The 24,709-nt window shown below is 48.0% G+C and overlaps 1 protein-coding gene across 1 annotated transcript; it reads left to right on the top strand.

The window, feature by feature from the left end:
- The first annotated feature begins 4,338 nt into the window (after positions 1-4,338).
- SERPINE2 (serpin family E member 2) lies at positions 4,339-23,242 on the top strand. Its single transcript, XM_016199209.2, has 8 exons — positions 4,339-4,616; positions 7,195-7,422; positions 12,628-12,825; positions 15,419-15,617; positions 17,220-17,320; positions 19,339-19,425; positions 21,612-21,695; positions 22,606-23,242. Exons 1-8 carry the CDS (start codon positions 4,358-4,360, stop codon positions 22,641-22,643), a joined length of 1,194 nt encoding a protein of 397 aa, XP_016054695.1. The 5' UTR covers positions 4,339-4,357; the 3' UTR covers positions 22,644-23,242.
- The last annotated feature ends 1,467 nt before the right edge of the window (positions 23,243-24,709 follow it).

Here is a 24,709-nt window from a genome sequence, read left to right on the forward strand (position 1 = left end):
AGGCCCTTAAAATGTTTAAAAATATAAGTTTATAATTGCACTAAGAAAACAAACAAAACCTTTCTGGTCAACTCTAAAAATGCCAGATAACCAATTTATTGTCCTGAGAACAGTACAGGAGATGACTCAAGCATTCACCCTGCCTTTGCTAGACACATTGAACCTCAGGATAACCAAGTAGTCGGTTATGGAAAATTTCTTTCTGCTCAAGTGTTCCAACTAATGAAGAAGGAATGTTGGAATCACATAGTGTCATTGGGCAACCTCTAATAAAACAATGCACTTAAGCAATGATCATGAGTAACTGCTAAACTCACACAAAAGGAAAACACAAATAGCCACTGTCTCTTTCTTCCAGCACCAGATACAACACCTCCGTGAAATATTCTTAACAGAAAGAAATTTGAATCTGATCAGCCTCTAAGGCAGAGGAGACAAACTTCCTGCAAAGAGCCAAGCAGTGACTGTGTCTGGCTTTGCTGGTCGTATGATCTCTGTCGCAACTGGGCAGCTCTGCCCAGCTGGCTGTAGGGGCTGTGTAGGAGCTTGAATGCAGCCACAGACAAACCAGAGTGTGGCCAGATCACACCCAGAAGTGTGCAGACCCCTGCTGCTGGTCCCCAATTCACAGGAAGTCAGCATCACGGGAATGCAGTTAGCAAAATCGAGACTGCGAAACTCAACAGGTCAAGTCACCTGGTTTCTTCAACAAAGAAGTTACAAGGAAAATGTTAAAAATAAAGCAACTAGAGGAAGAGTTTTCAAAAGACAAGTGACATCAACCAGTTGCAGTGTGTGGACCTTATTATAGATCCTGATTCAAATCAACTATAAAAAAAAAAAAAAATAGAAGAGAATCAGGGAAATTTGAATACCAGCTAGATATTTAATATATAAAAGAATTATTGATTTTTAAGTGGGATAATGATATTGTATCTGTGTGTGTGTGTGTGTGTGTATAAAGACTGATATATATGTATATGTAGAATATATATATTCCTCAGGTTTAAAGTATGTGTTGAAAATATTTTAAATTATATGGTGTCTAGAATTTGTTTCAAAACAACCTTTGATTTTAGAAGAAATAAAATAGACCATGAGTTGATAATTATTTTATTTGGATATTGGGCCCTGGGGGTTTATTTTATTTTTGCATATATTTGAAATCTTTCATGACCTAAAGATTTTAAATACATATATATAATAACATGTACCACTTTAGATGTTTTTTAGAGAGTGAAAGAGATGGAATACTTTCCATTATTAGACACTCCCGGGTCCTCCTAAAACAGATGTGAATCATCTGGCGAAGAGTGGGAGCCAGAAGAGTCTTTCTAGTGTTTTTTCTCCCCAAACTGTTTACATCTTATTTGTTATAGTAAATAGAGCCGACAGATGTCTCATTAGCTCATGTGGTACGTATAACATATATTTTATTTTGTGAACAAGAATTTATTAGGCTGAAACTAAGCTTCATGTTTTGTGACCGGCTCTGCTGCTCCCCTGTTGTTCGATGGAGTGGCATTGGCTCAGGGCAGGAGTCTGGCCACAGAGCTTTCGCGACCTAGAGAGGTGACTTCAGTGACCTGCGGGTGGTTGCTCTGCCCGATGGTTGCCTGAGGAATGAGAACTCCGTGGTGCTGGAACTTCCATTCATTTCCATTTTTCCTGAGAATAACTTAATTTAGATTGCATGTGACATCTAACTTTTAGGTGCTTAAATGGTTTTATAATGCCTTGTATTCCAAACCAAACAACTGGAGCAGCTGGAAGTCCCATGGGTCAACCTCTGGTTTAGTATCTACCAATGCCAGGGCCCCACATAGGACCCTGTGGGCACTAGGATTCCCAAGGCTCATGGCCCCGCTTTCTGTGAGCTTTCAGTCTAGTTGGGAGAAAAAATACTTGAAGAAGAAAAAGAGGGTGCAGATAGGAAATGCTATGGGAACTCAGAGAAGGAGGCCAATAGCCCCATCTGGGGCCATCCGGGAAAGCTTCCCACGGCCCTTGGAAAGGGTTGGGGGTCTCTGATGCTCAGTAGGTAGGTAAGGGGAGAAGCAAAGGCCTGGGCGTGGGCAAGCCCGAGGACTAGCGACAGGTTATACCACCCTTGAAGGGGACGGTTGGTCGGTTTCACAGACTAAGGTTTTTCAGGCCAAGGTGGTGTTCTGAGCAAGCAGGTGAAAATATGCAGCAAATGGTTGGAAATATGGCGCTGAAATTAAGCTGAGGGCTTGAGCTACAGATTTGAGCACCATCTGTGGAGAAGTGACAATTGGAGTCATGGGGTGTGTGGAGAGTGTGTTGCTCTGCCCATCGACAGGTGGCACATTTACAGATGGAGGGGTGCACTCTGAGCCTGGCATTCGCAAAACTGCCAACAATTATTCCCTACGCTCAGTCTCTTAAAGCTCGAAGCAGTACCCAGATACGTCAGAACTGTTCCCCACACTGAGAAGGAAAAGGTTTGGAGGAAGAGAAACCAGAAGTTTTTGGGGAAGGAGAAACCCGCCTTTGGAGGGATATGCCTGTAATGATGCTTTTATTTATAGGTTTGTGATCTTCCTCCATGGACGGTTTAAACTAGAATCTTTTTTTTTTTTTTTTACTGTTATGAAAAGATTATTCAAGAAATAGAAACATACTGATGCTATGTAATACAGTTGGGCAACACCTTTAGTCTTTCTCTCTTACTTGAAAGTTTAAAGTGTAATTTATTTTGAAAATAAACGGGGGATTATTGTGTTCTTCCCATAATGAGAATCTGCTTATCCTCTAGAGACTAAGCATGTCAAAGCCTGAAAACTTCGGCAGTTATTCCATGTAAGAGATTGTCTATTTGGACATGGGTATGTATTGGTATTAGGGATTTTATAAGCCTAAAGTAATTTGTGGATCAGTATCCACTCTCCTGGCGACGGAACTTTGGAGAGAAGTAAAAGCTTAGTTTCAGACGTGTACATAAGCCAGGTGAGTTCAGAGGAGTGAGCATTTAGCCTAGGAAACTGAGGCCAAGAACAAGTTATGCCCAGAACATCAATCAAAAATGGCTCTTGATTCCAAGTTCTGCACAGCTCTGACACTCTCCTCATGCACTGTTATGAAACTGCTCGTAGTCATCTCCCAGAAACTCCCCAAGTCCAAGAAACCAAGAAAAACACCCATGGCAGCTTTCCCCCTCTTCATAATGGAACTGTTCTCTTAGCAAAAATTCATAACCAAGCAAAATTCTGCTAAATAAGATCGCTGTTTAATTGGAAGATTGTGTTTGTCAACTCTTAAATTTCCGTCTGTTACTGATCCTTTATATCCATTTTATAATCTTCTACATAAATCTATAACATTTAAGTGAATCCTCTGTAGGCTATCACAGGCAAAAGCAATTTGATGTCCTTTATGAGTGTGCGGATTCAAATATTTATTCAAATATTTGCTAATATCTCCAGGGGTATAAAAAGAAAGAGAGGGAGGGAGGGAAAACAGACACAATGTCTAATTTTTAGATAAAATGAGCAAAGCTTCCATAATCAGGATTTGGAAGCTCTCCAATGTCCAACAGGCTGAGAGAAACTCGGGAGATTGTCATGGTATTAGAGCCCGTCCTAGGTGCCAAAGTCCAAGTAGGCCACGCTGGCCATAGGAAAGCCCCCAGTAGGTGCGTGTATGTAGGTCAGTTACCTGTTTTGAATTTAGACGGGCCGCCTTTACACAATTATTTTACTATGGAGCTCTGGAGAATCTCTGAATGCTCTAAATTTTTTTAAAATGTGCTTGTTTCACAACATGTAAGAAAATTGCTACATGACCTTGAATGATCACCTCTGTGGTTCACCTTGTGGCCCTGTGTGGGGGTGGCGGGCGGGGAGCCCTTGCTGCCAGCCCACCTCCCACCCCAGTGAATTTCACCCTCCTGGAAAGCATTTCTGTTTTCCTAGTCAGGCTCAATAAATATGATTCTGATGCAATGGAAAATAATTAGCAAAAAACAGTGCATAAGCCATCAGGTTCAAGCCCACATGTGTTTGTTGAACATCCGCTGTGATCTGGAGGTGAAGGTGTGGCACTGAAACTCACCTGAGGACCCGGGCCACAGATTTGCGCATCATATGTGCAGGAGCGACGGCTGGAGTCATGGGTCTATGGAGGGTGTTGCTCCACCCGCCATGGACAGGTGGCACATTTACAGGTGCAGGGGTGCGCCCTCAGCCTGGCATTTGCAAAGCTACCAACGATCATTCACAACACTAGATCTCATACCTGACTGAGTGAAAAGTAGTCCTCCAATGTGTCCATTTAAGCAGCATTCCAATGTTCTTTTTTTGATCTGATTTTCAGGTTGGCCTCGCCAGCAGGAACCATGTCTTGGCATTTCCCCTTCTTCCTCGTGGTCACAGTGACTTTGCCCTCCGTGTGCCTTCAGTTTAACCCTCAGCCCCTGGAGGAACTGGGCTCTGACATAGGAATCCAAGTTTTCAACCAGATTGCCAAGTCCCGGCCTCAGGACAACATCGTCGTCTCCCCGCATGGGATCGCGTCCGTCCTGGGCATGCTGCAGCTGGGAGCCGATGGCCGCACCAAGGCGCAGCTCACCGCGGCCATGCGATACGGCGTGAAAGGTGCGTGCAATGCGCTCGGGCCTCGGGTTCCCGCAGGGGCCCCGTGTGTGGGGACCCCTTGCTGGGTCCTCTCTTAAAGCCCAGATGCCAGCGGAGCAGACACATGGGGTTTCCTGGTGCCAGCTGGGGCTCGGCCATTCTGCCCTAAGGCACAGATGTTGCGGTGCTGAGGGTAGGAGAGCTGGATTCTGGCCTCTGTTCTGTGGCTGTGGGGCTTTGGGTCAACCCCAGGATCTCAGTTTGCTCATCTCTGAAAAGAAAACTGCTGGTCCACCGCACCTCCTTGGCCTTCCTACAGGGCTAAAAATGCGTTATGGCTGTGAACGCACTTTTCAAGATGCCAGCGGGGCAGGCGGGCGGGTGTGCCATGGAGGCCCCACGGAAGCCTTGTGGTGACGGGACCATTGCGTCTTGACTGGGATGATGGACGCGTGAATCTCCCGGGGGGATAAACTTGCCTAAAGCTATGTGCGCGCGTGTGCACACACACACATGCCATCTGAATGAGCTCCGTGGACAGTCCCAATGGAACTTCCTGGCGGGGGCATTGCCATACATAATGTCACCAGTGGGGAAACAGCGAAAGGTATGTGGGACCATCCTGTACACTGTTTTGCAGCTTCCTGTGAAGCTATAGTTACTTCAGAATGCAAGGCTACAAAAAAATTTTTTTTAAGTAAGGCCCAATGGAAAAGGCTTACTTTTCTTAAAAGAAAACCTTGTCTTTAATGACCTATTTAAACCTATCTCAGAGCTTCTGTGTCCCAGCGATGTCATATTGGCTTAGCTCGGGCTTTCTCACCCAGAGTTACCTTCCACCCGCCTCTGCCACACTGCAGGGGGCAGGAAGCAGGGCTAGCTCTGGACCCCCTCAGGGCACTGTGACCGTGAGCCAGTCACTCCTCACACCCAGGTCTTGGTGACTTTATGTGAAAAGGACGGATTTTTCCTACCCACACTCCTTCACTTCTGCTGGCCATGCATTCTAGGAGCCTTGCCTTTGTCGCTGCCTTCATCTGGAGAGGAAGATGAGTGAGGTGGGATTTGTGCACTTCGGGCCCCGTTGGCGGTGTTCTCAGCGTGGCCTCCAGTGCTGCAGGGACCCAAAACCTAACTGCCCTGCCCTGGTGACTCAGCATGAACATTCTGAACGAGTGTGCAGTTTATTCACCCCTCGGGAGCAGGGAAAGACTAAATACTGGGAACACACTGTTCTGCCCCTTGCTCGGAGGTTCAGAAATTCTTGGTGATTTATAACTTCACAGAGAAGCGCTGCTAGAATTTAGGACCTTTCCTAGGGCCATCTGTCAGCCAGTCCAATTCCAAACCAGCAACTGGATTTATGTTTGTTTTAATGCTGAGCTATTTCCCCCCTCCCACCCCAAACTTTTCTTCCCAAACTGCTGTGTGTCCATTGATGTGACACACTGATCTGAAGGGGCTGGCTCTGCCTCTGAGAACACACAATAGTGATGCTCTCATTGGGGATGTAGGCAGGACAGTGTCGAGCAAAGGAGGAGAGATCTGCTCTCATCTCTTCCCAGCAGGAGACCAGGGTGTGTAGAGGAGGTTGCATGGCTGAAAGGGACAGGCCTGGGACATGGCCTCTGAAGTTTGCTGCTCCTCGACTTATAAAATGGACCTGCCAGGCCTGCCCCACAGAAGGTGTGAGAGGTAGAGTCATGAGAGACCTAACAAAGGCCTAAGGGCCATCTCTTCGTGGAGCTGTGGAGCCTGGGAGTCTCTCCCCTGCCCTGGTTTAAGGGGTCAGAAGAAGAAACACTCGCAGAGTGACAGGTCGACTCTCCAGACGACCATCGAGGTCACCTGCAGGGCATTTTAGGACAGTGTCATTCTGCAAAATGAGTGAGAAGGATCCGTAACACAAGCTCTCTACAAAAACACAATTCATCCTTACAACTTACTCTCCTCTTTCCTGCGCTCTAAAACGAAGTGGAGCACGCACAAACGGCTCGTGTAAAATAAAGCTTACATTGCCATAAAATTAATCCCTGGCTTTTTGAGCTTGATATCAAGCAAAAATCACATTGTTCTTGGATGGTGGCACATGGCCATTTTTTATAGTCTTTCAAATGCTTATTCTATTCATTTATTTTTTCCAAAATAGAAAAAGGGAATCACGTTGTTACATCTTTGGCAGGAAAGGAGCTAGCTGTCAGGACTCGTTAAGTGAGGAAGAGAATGGGTTGGGAAGATTGCTTCCGTGTGTCCCTCCGTGGCTACACGACTGAGGCGCTTGCCAGTCCCCTGTTGACCCGGCACCGAGAAAGGCCTCCAGGAGCGCGAGGTCCCTGTGGGGAAGGTGCTGGATGCTTGAATGCGCCTGATTTGGCGCTTGAAGCAGAACCGACTTTTAAGGCCTATTAATAGTTGTACTTGATTTTACCCCCACCCTCTCCTCCCGTGAGGACACTGAGAAAACAAAGACGCAGCCTCTCGCTCCTCATGTTATCTTCTTCACACTGTTGTCATTTGCCATAAGATGGAAGATACTCTGAAAAATAACTTTTCGAAATTCTTGTGGAAATATTGCCGCGTTTTCTCGTTTCCCCTTCAGGAGTTGGTAAAACGTTAAAGAAGATCAACAAGGCCATCGTCTCCAAGAAGAACAAAGATATTGTGACAGTGGCGAATGCAATGTTCGTGAAGAATGGCTCTAAAATCGAAGTGCCTTTCGTCACGAGGAACAAAGACGTGTTCCAGTGCGAGGTCCGGAACGTGAACTTCAAGGACCCGGCCTCCGCCTGCGACTCCATCAACGCGTGGGTGAAAAACGAAACCAGGGGTGAGTGGCCGCGGGTCCCTGGGCAGCATTTTGTGTGATTTTATACTTTGTGGGTGAAAGTGTGAGTTAGGCTCTAAGATTCTAGCTCACGTCTGCAGGTCTGGTGGCCGCCTGCTGTGAAAACCAGACTCTGCTGACCAGTGTGTCTTCCTTCCCTGTTCGTGCCACAGCTCGCATGCCCTGGGGAGTTTTTCTCCCTGTGGCATGGGCAGCCTTGCAGAGCACAGCCCTGCAGACCCTCTCCTTCCTCACTGCATCTCGTCCCCGGTCCTCGCCCACTGGCCCTTGCCTGTGTTGAAATTTTTATGGCTCATTTCTTCCTGCTTCTGTGTCTCTTGTCTCCTTTGCCTGGAGTGTCCTTCTTGGCCTTTGAGACTCAGGATTGACGTCTCTCGCCTTCCCTGCCCCTTGCTTCTGTCATCTCAGGCAGCAGGCGCCTCCTCGCGGTGGTCATGGGCATATGATGGTGCCCCTTCCACGCCCCTGCCTTACAGCACTTGCCACACTGTAAAGATTACTTCTTTACCTGTGTCTCTTCCCCATGAAACTGAGCAAATGTCTGACCTGTTTTAAACCTGTTCATTTGTAAACTGGAGGGCCGGGTGAGAACATCCGGGACGAGAGGTAGGTCCAGAACGACAGAGGAAAGCTAAGTCTGGAAATGTCAATTTGGGAGTGATTTTTTCATAGAAGGGGGAGTTAAAGGCACAGGAGTGGAAGCAAAAGAGACTCAATAGGGAAACGAAGCTCAAAGATAAAACTTGGAGAAGCTCTGGCTTTCAGATCCTGTTCTCGGTGTGGTTCCTGAAGCACCTGTGTGAGAATTACCTGGGGCGTATGTTTAGAATGTAGATCACTGGACCCCAAGGGAAGGACCTAACATTCTGCATTAAAACAAGTTCTCCTGCCCAGCCGGGCGTGGCTCAGAGGTTGAGCGTTGACCTAGGATCCAGGAGATCGAGGTTCGATTCCCGGTCAGGGCACATGCCTGGGCTGCGGACTCGATCCTCAGGGGCGTGCAGGAGGCAGCCGATCAATGACTCTCTCATCATTGATGTTTCTGTCTCTCTCTCTCCCTCCCCTTTCCTCTCTCTGAAATCAATAGATATATATATTAAATAAATAAAAAACAAGTTCTCTTTTCACCTACCTCCACCACCCATCATCAGACTTACATACATGAATGTTTGAGAACCAATTAGGGACTAGTGAAGAGATGGGCAAGGAGGGCTCTGCAGGGTGGAGGAGAGCCAGGCTGGTCTGGGGAAATCCATGGCACCCCTTCTCAACAGGATCCTGGACTGTTTAACCATGAAACCATCAGGAGACCAACAAATGTGAAGGGTTTAGAGGTTTCTCTGAGCCTGTAGTCCTAAGAACAGTGGTAGGAAGCTGATGGCACCAAGACGCTAGGTGGCTGTTTGACTGTGGCATGTCCCTGCGCCCTCCCAGCCTCCTTCTGTACTAGGAATGTTAAGTCACATTAGCATGCCACTCGACAGTTTTCAGAGCACTTGAATGCACGTCCTCTCAGTCAACTGCTTACTGCATCTGGGGAACTGAGGGCGAGAGACCCGAGCAGTGCTTTTTAATCCCAAGGACCCAACTCCCTCTATTTAAACAAATATCTTTAATACTCTCTTTACTATACTGAATGAAATTTATAGCTAATATAACCAACACATCAGACACAAAATTTTAAAAATGAGTACCAGGAGGGGCAAAAGTAGGTTTGCAGTTTTTTGTGTGGAAAATAATACGATTAATAAATAATAATACAAGAATAAACTCTGGCCTGGCCGGCGTGGCTCAGCAGTTGAGCATCGACCTATGATCCAGGAGATCGAGGTTCGATTCCTGGTCAGGGCACATGCCCAGGTTTCCAGCTGTGCCCTGTAGGGGATGTGCAGGAGGCAGTTGATCAATGACTGTCATCACTGATGTTTCTGTCTCTCTCCCTCTCCCTTCCTTTCTCTGCAATCAATAAAGACATATTAAAGAAAAAAAGAATAAACTCTATTGTGCACTCACAACTGTAAACCTACTTTTCCCCAACCCCGTGTAATGCCAAACTGTAATACAAGGAGCGACAAAAGTCATTTTATATGGAGGTCAATAGGTAAACCCCTGGGCACAGACCAAGACACGTATGTTGTACCCGTGACATGAAAACCATGAGCTGCCTTACCATTATTGATGCAGTTTTTTCTGAAATGGTACAAAACTCTTCGTAAATTTCTAAATAACATAAACATCGTCTCTACTCGATTTTCGTGGTAGCCACATTCCCAGCAAGTTCAGCACATTAAAAGTATTGCCCCCCAAAGATACATGTGCTAACATGAAAAAGAGCGAGGTCCTGGGCTCAGATCCTAAGCTGACCTCTCGCCAACGTGAGTATCCAGCGGTTGTTTGGAAGTTTTGCAGGGAGAGCGCAGCTCTTCAGTGTTTTCGGGCTCTGAATATTCAGGACCTGTCGCGTCTCTCGCCACTGCCCATTTAACCAGAAACACCCCCACAAGTTTCCAAACTGCCCCTTGGGGTGACCTGCCCCGCTTGCCCACAAGGCGGGGCTCAGAAGGACCCTGGAGACCGAGCGGTCCGCGTGCGAGGACCGGCAGGTTCGTCCGCGGAGGGGCAGCGCCTGCCCGCGGGGGGAGGAGCGGACACGGCCCGCCCAGCGCGCGGGGACGCGGCGGGGCCCGCGGGCCGCCCTGCCCGCCGGGGCCCGCGGGCCGCCCTGCCCGCCGCCCCCGCCTCGCCCGCGCGCCCGCTGCCCGGGACACCCCTCCCCGCGTCAGGGCCCGTCCCTTGCACTGTCGCCCGGCTAGCGCACTCGTTACAGGCGCACGTGCGTTCTGAGTTTAGCATCAGCTCTGCCGTTGGCTGACTGGTAACCTGCGCAAGTTACCTCACCTCCCGGTGCCTCAGTGTCCCCGTCCGTAAAACAGGCATCGCCGCGATACTCCGAGAACAGCTCTGACAGCACGCAGGTGTCACGGGAGCACAAATCCACTGGAAGCGTCTAGCGGAGCGCCTGGCCCTTCGCACACGGGCAGGTGTGCGCTGTTTTTACAGCCTTTGGCCCAAGTTCGTGGTGCTTCCTCGAGGAAGCCGCCGTGCCTGCCCTCGCCGACCGGCAGATCCCCGCGCCCCCCGCGCCCCCCGCGCGCCCCGCGCCCCCGCCTCGGGCTGCGGCGCTGCGCTCGCCTGGGTCACGGTGCCGGCCTGCTCCTCGGGGTCCGCAGTTCTTTGGGGACGGCCTGCTCCTCGGGGTCCGCAGTTCTTTGGGGACGGCCTGCTCCTCGGGGTCCGCAGTTCTTTGGGGACGGCCTGCTCCTCGGGGTCCGCAGTTCTTTGGGGACGGCCTGCTCCTCGGGGTCCGCAGTTCTTTGGGGACGGTTCTTTTCTGTTTCGTTTTCTTCTCTGAGAGCACGGGCGCCGGGAGGCGGGCAGCGAGGGGGGGGGCGGCGGTGTGAGGGACGCGCGGCCGCGGGCGGCTGACCTCCCGGCGCCCCCGCCGGAGGACCGCGTGCCTGCTCGCGTTTCCCGCCTTCTCTCGCCCTTCTTCCCTTTTTCGTGCCTGCCCCTAGTGTCTCAGTCCTCCCGGCGGCAGTCGGGCTCCGTTTGTCTTAAGAAAGGCGGAAGGGGCTCCTTCGGACACGCGCCGACTGCGGAGCGCGGGCAGGCGGCCGTGAGCAAGCACCGGCGCGCCCTCCTTGCGCGGGTCGAGGCTCGGTTGCGGGAGACGCCGCACACCTGCGTGGAGCGAGCCACCACGGTGTGGCGGCGGTGCCGAGCACGGCCTTACGGAGGGGCCCGGGAGGCGGGTGGGGCGGCGAGGCGGCCGAGGGGCCTGGAGCTCCGTCTCGCGGGCAGGCGGCCGGGCCGGGCCGTCCCGGCAGAGGCGGAGACACCCCCGCGGCGCCAGCCGTGAGGAGCTCGCTGCCCGGCCCGGCCCGGCCCCGGCCCCGGCCCCGGGTGATGGCTGCTTGAAGGGAGTGGGTTTCCTTCGGGCCCTGCGGTCAGGGGCGTTGGTGCCCCCTGGTGGCAGGAGCGGGCACGAAACCGCTCCTCCGCGGCCAGGGAAACCCAGGTCTGCTTCTCTCGTGGTTTATTTAACGTTTGTTTATCGTGCATCGGAATTTTCTTGTGCTTCATGTAAAAGGACTTAAATCTCTCTACTGAATTAGACATTCTTGCTTCTTCTCACACTGTTGGTCTTACTCTCACTATTTAATATATTGTAACTTGCGTTTAATTTTTTTAAATATGCTTGGGCTAAAGGCTGCACTGAACTAATTTTTAATAGCTTTGAGTATTAGTGATCTCTCTTGTGCATGCACGCACACGCACACACACACACACACACAGCCTAATCTCCCATATGGAGCCAAAAGAACCTAAATGAAAAATCAGAGTGTGAAGCCCAGGTAGCACTTTGCAGGATCCTTGTGACTTTCACAAGAGTCTCCCGGATCAAGGTGGCCGCTCCTTCACTCTCGGCACAAACAAGGTGACCCTTCTGACGTCTTGTGAAGAAACTTTTCCTTCAAAATCAGGAGTCCGGGGACAGACCTCGTTTCTTTTCATCTCTAGTATTAGCACCTACCTCGATCCTTGACTCAAAAATATAGACACCGATGTTAACCTCCACTCTTCCTTAACCACAGATTACAGACCGATGCTCACCATTTCTAAGATCTTAAGAGGAACCAAGCATTCACCTGTGATAACATTGCACAGGATAAAGTGTTCCTTTATTTTGAATGGAATTAAATCAACTCGGGTTCAAACAGCCCGGCTGCTTATCTTGTACTGACCAGAAACCATCATTGGTGTTGTCATGCATGTCAGTTATTAGCAAAAAACAGGGAAATTAATAAATATGGCTTGTTTGGATGAGCAAAATTTCCTAAAGCATGAGACTGATAAGGAATAGGTATAAAAGAATTTCTTGATGAAAAGTTTGGTAATCCCTGCATAGAGCGTCTCAAGTTTTTCCTGGACTCTGATTTTTTAACTTGTTTTCAGCTTTAATTTTTAGTGAGAAAAAGAATTGGAAAGTACCAAAAGGGTATTATAAAAAATTGCTTTTTAAAACCTCAGACTCTCCTTGATTTTTCATTCTGATCCAGCAGCTGCTTTGCCCTCACATGCACTGCCAACCCTGAGTTTCTTCCTTGTTGTTCTGTGACTTCACAGGTAAGATCGACAATCTGCTCTCCCCAGACCTCATCGACGGTGTGCTCACCAGAATGGTCTTGGTCAATGCCCTGTACTTTAAGGGTTTGTGGAAATCACGGTTTCGACCAGAGAACACAAAGAAACGCCCATTTGTGGCAGCCGACGGGAAGTCCTACCAAGTGCCCATGCTAGCCCAGCTGTCTCTGTTCCGGAGCGGTGAGTGCACACTTCGAGGGTCTGTTCCGATGTATGGTTGGCTTCAGACAACATGTCGTAGAACCGTAGATGCTGATTCGTGTAAAATACTTGTTCTACATTCATACGCCTCTAGAGACCTGACTTTTTTCATCAGCTGCTGTGATCAGAAGCAGAAGCGGGGCCGGGGAGAAACGAATCATCAGGCAGGCGTGAGTGACTGGATGTTGAATGGCTGGTTAATGATGTCTCCAGTCGAGGCTGGATTAACTGGTGGAAGTAGAAGCTGTCTCCCTGCCTCAAACACACTTGGCTCATAAGTTTTTATTATTCATGACCCCAGTCCTTCTCTGAACATTGAACACTTCTAGAAGTGGATAATGAATACCTCCAGGTTCTTATTTCATGCCCTGGAGTAATCACTTATTAACTGCTTCCCAAATTTCACAGTTTCTAAAAATTAGCTCTGCCAGAGCAGGGACCTAATGTTTTCTTTGAGGATTAAAGGGCTTATAAGAAAGTGATTTTTTTTCTCACTTTCCCATTGATTTTTCAGTTTCTGCTGAGACCATTGCATTATGCAGGGTCAGTAGAGATGAAGGGTCCTGTCTTTGAATCATAGGTAGCGCCAGGACAGACGCGGGGTGGAGTGAGCATTCACGTGCATGAATTGCCACACATGTCTTTCTTAAGAGGAACCTGCAATGTCATCCTGTAGTGTCATTCTGATTGCTTCACTATTTTTATCATATTTTATAGCTAAAAGTGTTTGTTATGTAGCAAAGACGAGTCTGCTGTCTCTCCCCACCCCCATCTGTGGAGACCTGGCTTATCGATGCTACCTGTCTCGAGTGCAGCGATTGGCAAAGGTCACCCCCAGAGAAAAGACAAGTGAAAATCATGAGATCAGTTGCTTTCTCTTTTTTGTCTTCCTTAAACTGATGTCCTTCTAGGTCATTTAGAAGGTGAGAAAGGGGGGTTGGTGCTCAGGGGGCACCCACCACGGGCCAGGCCCTGCTAACTCCCTAATGTATTTCTTTCTCATTTTATCACCTCAACAGCCCTATGAGGTGCACTCTTTTGATTTCTTGATACCTCGGAGGCACACAGAGGTTAAATAACCTCACTGAGGAGACCAAGTTCTTCTCAAAAAGCCTGAAGTATGTTTAATAAAACTTTTCAGAAATCCCCCATAAATCTAGAGATGCTGGTTTTCCATCCATCTCGTTAATTTTTACAACTCTCTCAGTAGGCGGGAATGTAGAGGTTCCACGGGACCTGAGGCGTGTTCTGTCGAAGACTCTTTTCCCAGGGAGTTAGCAGCCCCTCCGGGCCCTGCCCCACCGGGCTTCTCGCCAGTGCCTATCGTGACAACACTGTCATTCACTCTAACCGGCGGTGCTCAGGCGTGCTGCTCAGGCGCTGAACGTTTTGAATATTTTACATGGGATAAAAGGGTTCTAAAATCAAATTAGTTTGGGAACCTGGGGATAAGTAGACTTAAACAGTTTTCTCCAGAATATCCCAGAGCCTTTATAATACTGCTTTTACGTTACGTGCAAGAAGAATCGAGGGCCCAGGACCAAAGTATCTGAGAGCCCTGAGGATAGCTGCTGGGGTGCATGGAGAGCGAGCAGGGGGTCGGGTGCTGAAGTACAAGGATGGTCTTTGGCGTTGGACGCAGAGCCCGAGTCCCGGAGCTCCGCTGCTTAGCCACGTGCCCCTGGGCCAGTTACATAATTTCTCTAATTGTCACTTCCCCAATAGTAACACAGAATGCTTACTCCTGCCCTGTGGGGCACTGCAGGTTATAAACGTGCTGAAGGGGTTGGTACGGGCCTGGCAGAGGTCGGGCCCCACACGGCCGAAGCGGTTTCTCCCGGCGCTGCCTTCTCGTCAACAGCAACGCGCAGGCCGGCCAGCAGAACCCGTCTGAGGCAGCTCCCGCTCATCCCTTTACTCAGGGGTCGACTTCTGCAGAGCACTGTGCCCGGAGTACCCTGTGATCTACGTTCCCCTGAACAGAATTGATGTCATCTTAGTACCGCCCAAAGGCACGAGTTTAGACGGTCCAGACTGAAGGAAGGGAATTCTCTAGCAGGGAAGGGAACCCAGTCTGCCGTATCTTTGTCCTTCTGAGGACACTGTTTTGCATTGCTCTTTCCCCCAGCTACCCTGCCGAGCGCAGTCACTGCCGCGCCAGGAGGTGGGCGCACCCTGACCCTGCCTCTGATTCCTCTAGGGTCGGCGCGCCCTGACCCTGCTTCTGATTCCTCTAGGGTCGGCGCGCCCTGACCCTGCCTCTGATTCCTCTAGGGTCGGCGCGCCCTGACCCTGCCTCTGATTCCTCTAGGGTCGGCGCGCCCTGACCCTGCTTTTGATTCCTCTAGGGTCGGCAGGCGCCCTGACCCTGCCTCTGATTCCTCTAGGGTCGGCGCACCCTGACCCTGCCTCTGATTCCTCTAGGGTCGGCGCGCCCTGACCCTGCCTCTGATTCCTCTAGGGTCGGCGCGCCCTGACCCTGCTTCTGATTCCTCTAGGGTCGGCGCGCCCTGACCCTGCCTCTGATTCCTCTAGGGTCGGCGCGCCCTGACCCTGCCTCTGATTCCTCTAGGGTCGGCGAGCACCCCCAGTGGCCTGTGGTACAACTTCATCGAGCTGCCCTACCACGGGGAAAGCATCAGCATGCTGGTCGCGCTGCCCAGCGAGAGCTCCACCCCGCTCGCGGCCATCGTCCCGCACATCAGCGCCAAGACCATAGACAGCTGGGCCAGCATGATGGTCCCCAAGAGGGTGCAGGTCGTCCTGCCCAAGTAAGTGGCTCCTTTCCCCGAGGGAGGAGACAGTGGGAGTGCTGGATCCTCGTAGCGATTGTGTCAGATTCCAGCCGACCCGAGGCTGAGATCTGGCCCCCGGCGAAGCCCGTTGCGTTGTGTGGAAGTCGCATGGTAGCAACGCAGGGCTGTGCTTTTGGAAAAGTTTCTTGTGACCCCCGTGCCTCTGACAGGGCAGGCCAATGACAGTGGAAAAGGAGAGAAGGCCGCCGGTCTCGGCCTCCGCAAAACCACCAGCTCCGAACGTGCCTCGTTCTGTTCGAGAGACTGGAAAACACGCGCATGTCATCATATTAGTAGGACGAAATTACAGTAAAGTTTAGTAGTGTTCCATTTTTTTGATAAAGGGCTTCATTTTAACTACCTAAGTTTTAGCTGGAAGTTGCTGAGGACCAAGGTCCAAAAGCTAGGTGGTAAGGAAACATTTTGAAACCACAGGCAGAATTCGTACATTAATATCTAGGGAACTTTTCCTGTTACACCCTGAACATATAAGACAGATGGAATTCGAGCCGTTAAGACTTGAGTCCAAGGGAAAAGTAATCCCAGACTCGGTCTGAATCCTGAATTTCTAACAGGTCAGAGAACACTTTGCCTAGACCTATGAAGGAGGGAATGCTGGCCCCGTTTTAAGAACTTTTTCACATTAGTGTTCTGCTCATCTCTAGGGTTTTTAGCCACCCAGACCTCACGGGTGGGTGGTGCCTTCTGGTTCTACTTTAATTTGCAGTCATTGAGTCAAGAAATCAGAGAAGTACATCGATAACAGTATTAGTAATCTTCCCAAGATTATTTTCTGTTATAAAATAAGCCTTCACACAGGCAATGCTTGATATAAATGAATGAGATGGTGACATTGTGGGTAAATTATAATTATAAGGGTTAATTAGCATTCCGGCTCATCTGTGATGAGAATCCGTTCACCTACCTGTTGCTTTCCCAAAGGATGTGGTCAAATCTGGTAAAACATCCTCTGGTGACATCTTTAATAGCTGACATATGGATGGCTCTAAGGCCAGATAGCCCACAGATATCCAAGAAACCTGTATTACATCCAAATGCAATACCACGACACCTATCCCAATGCTTGCTCTCATTTTAACAGTAGGATGCTTTCTGAATTCCACCGTGACCTAGCGGGAATGTGTCTCCTCTCTGACTATCCCCAACCCCCGTAAGGATGGTGGTTCTTACAGCAGCCAAGACAAGGGCTCTTTGGTTGGTAAGGGGCAGGACTGTAGACATTGCAGTGTAGACACTTGCCAGCACCCTGCGTCTCCGTGTCCACACAAGTGAAGGCACTTCTGTGGATCTTCCTGAGACTGGAACAGGGAGCCTGGTGCGTGAAGGGGAGAGCACCCCTCTTGCTGTTACTCTGGGGTGCTAGTGCCAGCTGAGGGCATGAGGGATGAGTTGTTCTCTGTTTACCTTGGGATTAAAATTTACAGTGCGATTTAGATTGGTGTTCAGAGCGTGCTTAGAAAAGAACCTGTTTGTGAACATGTGTCCACTGCCACTGATACCATTTTATATCACCTAGAGTCTAATGATTTCCCCCCCTCTTCTCTGCTTTCATGCTAGGTTCACAGCTACAGCACAGACAGATCTAAAGGAACCGCTGAAAGTCCTTGGCATCACCGAGATGTTTGATCCATCAAAGGCAAATTTTGCAAAAATAACAAGTATGTTCAGTTTAAAACTTATTCTTAAACTTGAAGACTGTGCTGGAAACTGAGTCTCTCGTTCAGAAAGAAAAGGTCAAAATTATAAACATGTTGCCCTAACACTCTCCAAGGTTTAATTTGGTTTATCGCCCAGTGGCACTGTTGATCCTTGATCATTTAAGTCAGTGTCAGTCAGTCTCCCAGCATTTCACACGCACGTTTCCCGTGAAGCCCAAGTGACTCTTCCCAGGTAAAGAAGTGTTTTGTGTATTGTCTCTATTACCGAAAAGTATGGCCCTTAATTAGGTATTTGTTTTGGTTTTTTTAATGTACACTTTTTCCCTGTGTTTTAAAAATGAAGATATTTTGGGCTTTCAAATACTTGCTTATTTCCACCAAACAGGCATGCAGAATATCCAGATGTGTATTGTCATTTCATGCCCATTATTCTGAAATAATATAAATTCAAAGGAGTCTGATTAGAATTTTTTCCCCCCTAAAACTTCTAGGACACAGTGGGTATGCTATCTCTTCCTTGCCGACATAGGTACCTTTTCCTGGAGCTATGTGTGAATGGTCGGTCAGTCCTCTCTCTTTCTCATCTGGAGCACAGCGACCCCCCACCAAAGCGAATTCCTGGCTTAAACATTACCTGCCCTCCAGTCTGTATTCTTTCCTTTGAGTGCAAAGGTATTAGTTCACCACCAGCCCCAGTTACCTGAACCCGAGTGCCTGTCCCGGGGATAAACCTGACTCCCTGGTGACGCTGCAGCTCCATGGACATTCCGACGGTCTCATCCTGTTAGTCAGACACTCATCCCTGTCCAGCGGTGGCCACATCACCTGGGAACTTGCTCGAAATGCATGATGTGGGGTCTGACCCAGACCTACTGGTTCGGAATCCTCACTCTGCCAGAGTCCTCAGCCCACTAACATTTGAGAAGCACGGTTTTAACCTGCACTTCCCCTTAGGGTTATCCTGTGTAGCCTAAACACTACCTAGTGTCCCCACGGAGTTCACAGGTGTTCAGAGGGAAGAATAGGCGCCCCAATTCTCCCGAGATGTACTGTTTAACTCCTCAGGTGACTTGGGCCCTGCACAGGGGCCCCTCACTCACCATTGGTCATATTAGAGCCAAGCATGGGTGCAGCCAACTTAAAACCAGGTGGGGTGGGGAACGCACAGTGCAGTGTGCAGCTGATGGATTATAGAATTGTGCACCAGAAACCTGTATAATTTTGTTAACTAACCTTACCCCAATAAATTTAAAATAAAATAAAACCAGATGACGCAAGCAGCACTATTTCCCTTTGCATCCAGACCCACGTCCAGCCAAGGCCAACGTTAACCTCCGTTTGCATTGTCCCTGAGAGCTGCCCCCAGTGGGGTGGTAAGGATTTGCTGGGGTGGTAAGGATTTGCTGAGAAGGAAAGTGAATTCACTAGAAGGTTCCAGCGGCAAAACCACATTTCTGAGTCTGATCCTCACAACAGAACCCTTCTCATGCCCGACCTTCTTCTCTTACTGATATGCCCCTAAGATGAGTGGTTCTTGTTGTGAAAAGCCAGCACTTACTCTGCCACTAACTAGCCGTGTGGTTAGAGGGCAGACTTTTTTTAAAAGCACCCCGGGCCTTGGTTTCCCCACCTGTAAATGCCATCTGAAGCCCTTCCTGTATCTGACATATGTAAGTGGAAATGATGTTGGCCCACTGCTTCCAGGTAGCCACGCTTCCTTTTAAGGCCCCACCCTTTTTATTTGTTTATAAAATTCTCAGTGATCGGAGTTGAATTGCTAGAGGCACGAACATATTTGGGGGCTGGAACTCCCTCCTCTGGAGTGATGTCACAGTTCCCTTAGCAGACACCACAGGTGACAGTCCTATAGCCTTCGATCCCAGGACTGTACAAGGTCGCTTCTCCTCTTACACCTTTAAGATTTGGAATTGGCCATGGCTGAGGTTCCTTTTCCAACTAAACAGATGGTCTGCATCTCAAACAAATGCTGTTGTTTTTGTCTTATTTTCTGGAAACAGGGTCAGAAAACCTTCATATTTCTCACATCTTGCAAAAAGCGAAAATTGAAGTCAGTGAAGATGGAACCAAAGCTTCAGCAGTCACGAGTAAGCTGGGGTCCCGGAGGGGCTGGTCCTGGTGCACGGGCGAGGGGGGGCAGGTGGGCTCAGCTGCTCATCCACTTCTGGTCAGGCACTCTGGGTGACTGTCAGGGCACAGTGGGGAATGAGACGGATTGGGGACCTGTGTCCATGGAGCTCCGAGCTGTCTCATATTAAGGGAAGTGCTTCAGTGAGAGAAATTCCTCCAGGACAACAGTCAACAAACTTTTTCTGTAAAGAACCAAACGATGTATTTCTGCTTTGTGCGCCCAAAGCGGCTTCTCAACTTCTCAACTCTGCCATTGTGGCAACAAAGCTGCAGAGATGGTACGAGGCAGTGGGCGTGGCTGTTTCTATAAAACCTGATAAAGACAAGATCTGCCCCCTGCACTGGCCTGAGCACAGCCGTGGGCTGAACCCTGCTCTCCAAGGACAGAGCGTGTTCTGGCTTCTTACTGGCAGAAAAGACCAATCTACAGATTGAAACATGAAGTAATAGCACTTAACTAATAGGAAACCAGTCAGTCGGGTTTATCCAGGACAAAGTGAAGGATTAGCACGCAGCCACCGCATTGGAGCAGGATGCCGTGCAGCCTGTCTGGGTAATCTGAACATGCACATCTGCTTCCCCTTTGACGGCTTATATAATGGAGGAGGAAACAGACAATCCTGAGTTGTTTTCCTTTTACCCCCTAATTATCCACAGGGGTTGCCTGAATAGATATGGCCAATCTCATAAAACAATATCTCAGCGACGCTTGTCACTGGGTCAAATATTTCTGGTCATTAAAAGGTACCATTTATACCTACAGTAGACACTTTATTGCCTTTCCAAAATGAACATTTAATATTTGTTCCTTTGAAATAGCATTTAAAGCAAAGATCTAGAATAAGGGCTTGGAATCCTTAAGATGCCTCCTGTCTTTTCTAGGCGATTATAAGTGACATCTAAATTTTGCCAAAGTTAGTGACCAATTTTGCCAACAGTATAACTATCAGGATGGGCTACATGGTTTGCAGGGCTCTACACAAAACAAAAATATGGAGCCCCGTGTTCAAAAGTGATCGAAAATTTCAAGACAGCAGCAGCAGATCGCTAAACCACGGGCGGGGTCCTTGTGAGTGTGGGGCCTGTGTAACTGCCCAGGTCTCATCCATTTGAAGCCCAGCCCCGCTGGATTAGTCTGCTCAGGCTGCCATAGCAAGTACCACGGACCGGGTGGCTTAGCAACAGAAATTCATTTCTAGCACTTCTGGAGGCCGAAGTCCAAGATCAAGGTGTTGGCAGGGTTGGTTTCTCTTCAGTCCTCTCTCCTTGGCTTGTAGATGGCCACTTTCTCACTGTGTCCCCATATGGCCTTTTCTCTCTCTCCGTCCACCCCTGGTCTCCCTGTCTTCTTATAAGAACACCAGTTTTACTGGGTTAGGGCTCCACCTCATTTAAATAAACACTCCTTGACAGCCCTATGCACAGCTACAGTCACGTTGGAGATTAGGGCTTCTGCATAAGTTTTGAGGGAATTTGATTTATTCCATCTGCTAACTAGTGAGTAGTTTTTAATAACCCCGAGTAAGTGGTTTACCCAGCGTAGCTGCAGTTTTCTCTAGTATCAAGCCCCCGTCATTAATGCTCCCTGGGGCTTGAACAAGAGGACCTGGTCATCGCCGTGAGCACGGGGCAGTTGTGCCTGCACCACCTGCCTTCAAGGCCTTGCCACAGGCTTATTAAACTGAAGCCACTACTGGTGAGCAGGGCAGAGCAGGCACGTCTCAGACCATGAACTAAAGAAGTCTGCTTTCTAAGCCTCATGTCTACACCAAGACGAGCTGGACAGCACAGTAGGTCCCAGATGAGGGGGTCTGTGTTGCCAGTGGAAGAAAACCTAGCTCGTACCAGAGGAAGAGGCAGACTCAGTGGCTGAGCACGAAGCTGGGCCTTAATGTGCAGAAGGGATTGGTTAGGCTGAAAGGCCCAGCTCCCTTCACCAGGGGGCAGATGGGATAAATAAAAGCCAGCCAGTACTGACAGTGAGTATGCACTGGGTGTGTGTTCAGTGGCAAACAGTGTGCTGAGAGCTGCCATGTTTATGTCACTTAATCCTCATAAAACCCTACAAGGAGTCGGTACTTGTATTAAAGAGGGTGCTGGTGTGGACTAAACAGGATGGTGAATGTTTCCTTTCCCCCCGCAGCTGCGATTCTAATTGCGAGGTCATCTCCTCCCTGGTTTATAGTGGACAGACCTTTTCTATTTTTCATCCGACATAATCCTACAGGTGAGTGATTCTCTCCCATTGGTCACAGTTAGAATTCAGAGAGGTAGGTTGCCATTGTAGTTAAATGCAGCGGTTCTGCTTTTAGTCTGTTTCCCATGTGGCAACAATTGCAAGCACATCAACTATACACCCTGGAGAGAGGAAAATCAGGCTGTGGTTACACAGTGTGATGGGATCTTTCAAAAGAGGACAAGACTGTATGTTTGGTTGTTTTACTTTTAACATATAGAGGACTCTGCGACCCTTTGGAGCACTTTTGACATCTATTGATTTTTAAAAAAATTAATCCAATAAAATTTTACAAGAAATTAGATGTTGTCAACCTCTGTGAGCCAACTCCATGGTTATGACTTAATTTGTTAATTCAGTCCATCTTGGCTCTGTCAGCCATTGGTTCAAACTTTAGCTCCATATAACAGTAGTTCCTACCCTCAGTACAATTTTGAAGAACAAATAAGATTGTCTTTGATGAGAGGTTGGCTTCATGTTGGTACAGAAGAGAAACTAATACATTTTAACTTTTACTCTTTTTAAAGCAAAATATAAGCTAGTTCTTACCCTCTTGTCCCATTGCATCTTTAATGTCATAATTAGTGTGCCCTGGAACCAAAGAGTTCACCATGGGAGCCTCTAGCCACATGCACCTATTTCACGTTAATTTTTAATTCATTGACATGAAATATAATTAAAAATTCAATTTCTTAGTCACACCAACTATATTTCAAGGGCTCAGTAGCCACATGTGCCTATTGGCTGCCATCTTGGACCATGAAGCTAGAAACCATTCCATCATTGCAGAAAGTTCCATTGAGAGGAGTAGGTTCAACTCAGGCCAGGGACCGTCCCTTAAATGTGCCTTCCATCTCATTTTAAAACTGTAGTCACGCATTGTTTTCTTTCAACTCTGTAGGTGCCTTCTTGTTCATGGGGCAGATAAACAAACCCTGAAGAGTCCTATAGAAGCCATGCAAGGCAAACCCGACTTTGCTATGAAGAGAAGACTCCTTGCCTATGTCTCTCATAGTTCTGTTAAATATTTTTGTACGTTACTTTCTTTTTCAAAACTAGTTCTTAGGAACAGAGACTCAAGGATGCAAGCATTTCTATTCCAGGATGTTAAAGGCGGGAAGAGGCAGGATGGCCAGAGCACTGTACTGAGCAATGAATAGAAAGGCTGCCAGATGTTTAAAAGGTTCTTTAAACTACTGAGTGGTTACCTAGGTAACAACCCTCTTGAGTATTTACTGTCCAGTTCAGGATTTGTGTTTTGTTTTGTTTTTATGTATGGCTTTGCAGAAGAAATTCAAGCAGTGTGATGGGGAGAAAAAGACATTTTATGGTAGCTTTTACATTTTTATGAAAAAAATATTATTGGCCTTTTAAATTTTTTTTTTTTTTTTTTTTTTTTTGGTCTCATCCAAAGTCTTGTTAGTAAGCATTATTTGGGGGGTAGAAATAGCGAAATCTAGCCTCTGTGTTTTTGATGTTGTTGTCGTTGTTGTTTTATATAGTGCATGTATCCACTAAAATAAAGTTTTAAAAACTAATGTCTTGCTAGACAAGGTTTGCTGTTGTGCAGTGTGCCTGTCGCTACTGGTCTTCTGTACTCTCTGGATTTGCATTTTTGTATTTTGTACAAAGTAAAAATAAAGTGTTATGAGTAGTATAAAATTAAATAAAAAAGCTATCTGTCTATCTGAAAATACAACACAAGGAAAGGAGTCTTTTGAAAAGACTTCAGCCTCTTCCAGTAAACCTGTGCGCTTTGATAAACCGCAGAAAACCCAAAGCTCCTGGCTTTCTCCTCTGAACCGGCCATCAGACTCTTCCCTGCCTCGCCCCTTCTCCGACGGCAGGTCCCTTCAGAGCAGTAAACCCGCCTCTGATCTCAGCTGCCTGTTCACTCCAGTGAGGGCCAAGTATTACCTCAAAAGTGGAGCTCCCGTAGCCAGCGCAGAAAGAAGTCGCTGGGGACTCCTACTTTGGAAATTGGAGTGAATGGTGGAAGTATCATTTCTGGTGACAGGCTGGAGTGTTTATTTTTTTTGAAATGACAAGGTATTTTGGGGGGAACTAATCGCAATTCTAATGCTACCAATTATTTTATCATCACCTAAGGACATTCTGAGAGAGAGAGAGAGAGAGACAGAGACAGTGACATGAGAGAGACACAGGTCGGTTGCCTTCCGTACGTGCCCTGACTGGGAACTGAACCGGCAGCCTTTAGGGGCACAGGATGAAGCTCACCCAGCCGAGCAACTCAGACAGGGCAATGTTACCATTTTTTATTTGCCTGTTTTTTCCCTCCCCCATCCCCACTAATTTCTTCAAGATTTGGGTAGTCTTATCTAAATCAGAAAGGTTTAAAATATTTTTTATCGAAATTTAAAAACATTTTTTTAGCCCACGAGCTCTACTCATCACTCTTTATACATTAAAACTTCACATTCAACACTCCACCAATTTGTCGTTTGGAATTCTTATTGTTTAGTGGGCTGAGCTCTGTGGTTACGACTAAGTGTGGAACTGGTCAACCCTGAGAGAAGGGGCCATTGTTTTCCATATTTAAAATTAAACGGCACGTTATTCTGAAGGGCAGCCCTGTACTCTAGCAAACATGCTGGCATAGTTATTAATGCCTATTAGAGTTAGTTTTACAGGTTTCTGGTCCCATTCAGTTATATTATTTTGAATAGTTTAAAACATGTGCTTGTAATTATAACTTTTGATTGCATGAATTTTGTCCTGGAAAAATTCTTAATTTGCAAGATGGAATTCAATCTAGCAATCACCTTAGTATTTATTCTACAGAGAGAACTGTATCTTTCTAGTGCTCTGAGTGCCAAAGTTGGGAGCCGCAGCTGTAGGTCCCAGAGGACCCTGGCAGAGGATTTTACAAACTGAGGTTTGGAGAGACAACCTAGGGGTCAGATGAAAGGAAAAGTGAACTTAGGAGGTAGACGTGGGCAGCATGCTGCAGCTGGGCATCCTCAATAGGCATCCCTCAGCTGGGG

This window comes from Miniopterus natalensis, chromosome 8, assembly GCF_054644295.1.
Source record: "Miniopterus natalensis isolate mMinNat1 chromosome 8, mMinNat1.hap1, whole genome shotgun sequence".
Classification (NCBI taxonomy): Eukaryota; Metazoa; Chordata; class Mammalia; order Chiroptera; family Miniopteridae; genus Miniopterus; species Miniopterus natalensis.

Excerpts from the sequence above, each read along its gene's own strand:
- SERPINE2 (XM_016199209.2), top strand. The coding sequence starts at position 4,358 with ATGTCTTGGCATTTCCCCTTCTTCCTCGTGGTCACAGTGACTTTGCCC. Across the intron at positions 4,617-7,194 it reads CATGCGATACGGCGTGAAAG|GAGTTGGTAAAACGTTAAAG; the intron begins GTGCGTGCAATG and ends TTTCCCCTTCAG. Across the intron at positions 17,321-19,338 it reads AAATTTTGCAAAAATAACAA|GGTCAGAAAACCTTCATATT; the intron begins GTATGTTCAGTT and ends TTCTGGAAACAG.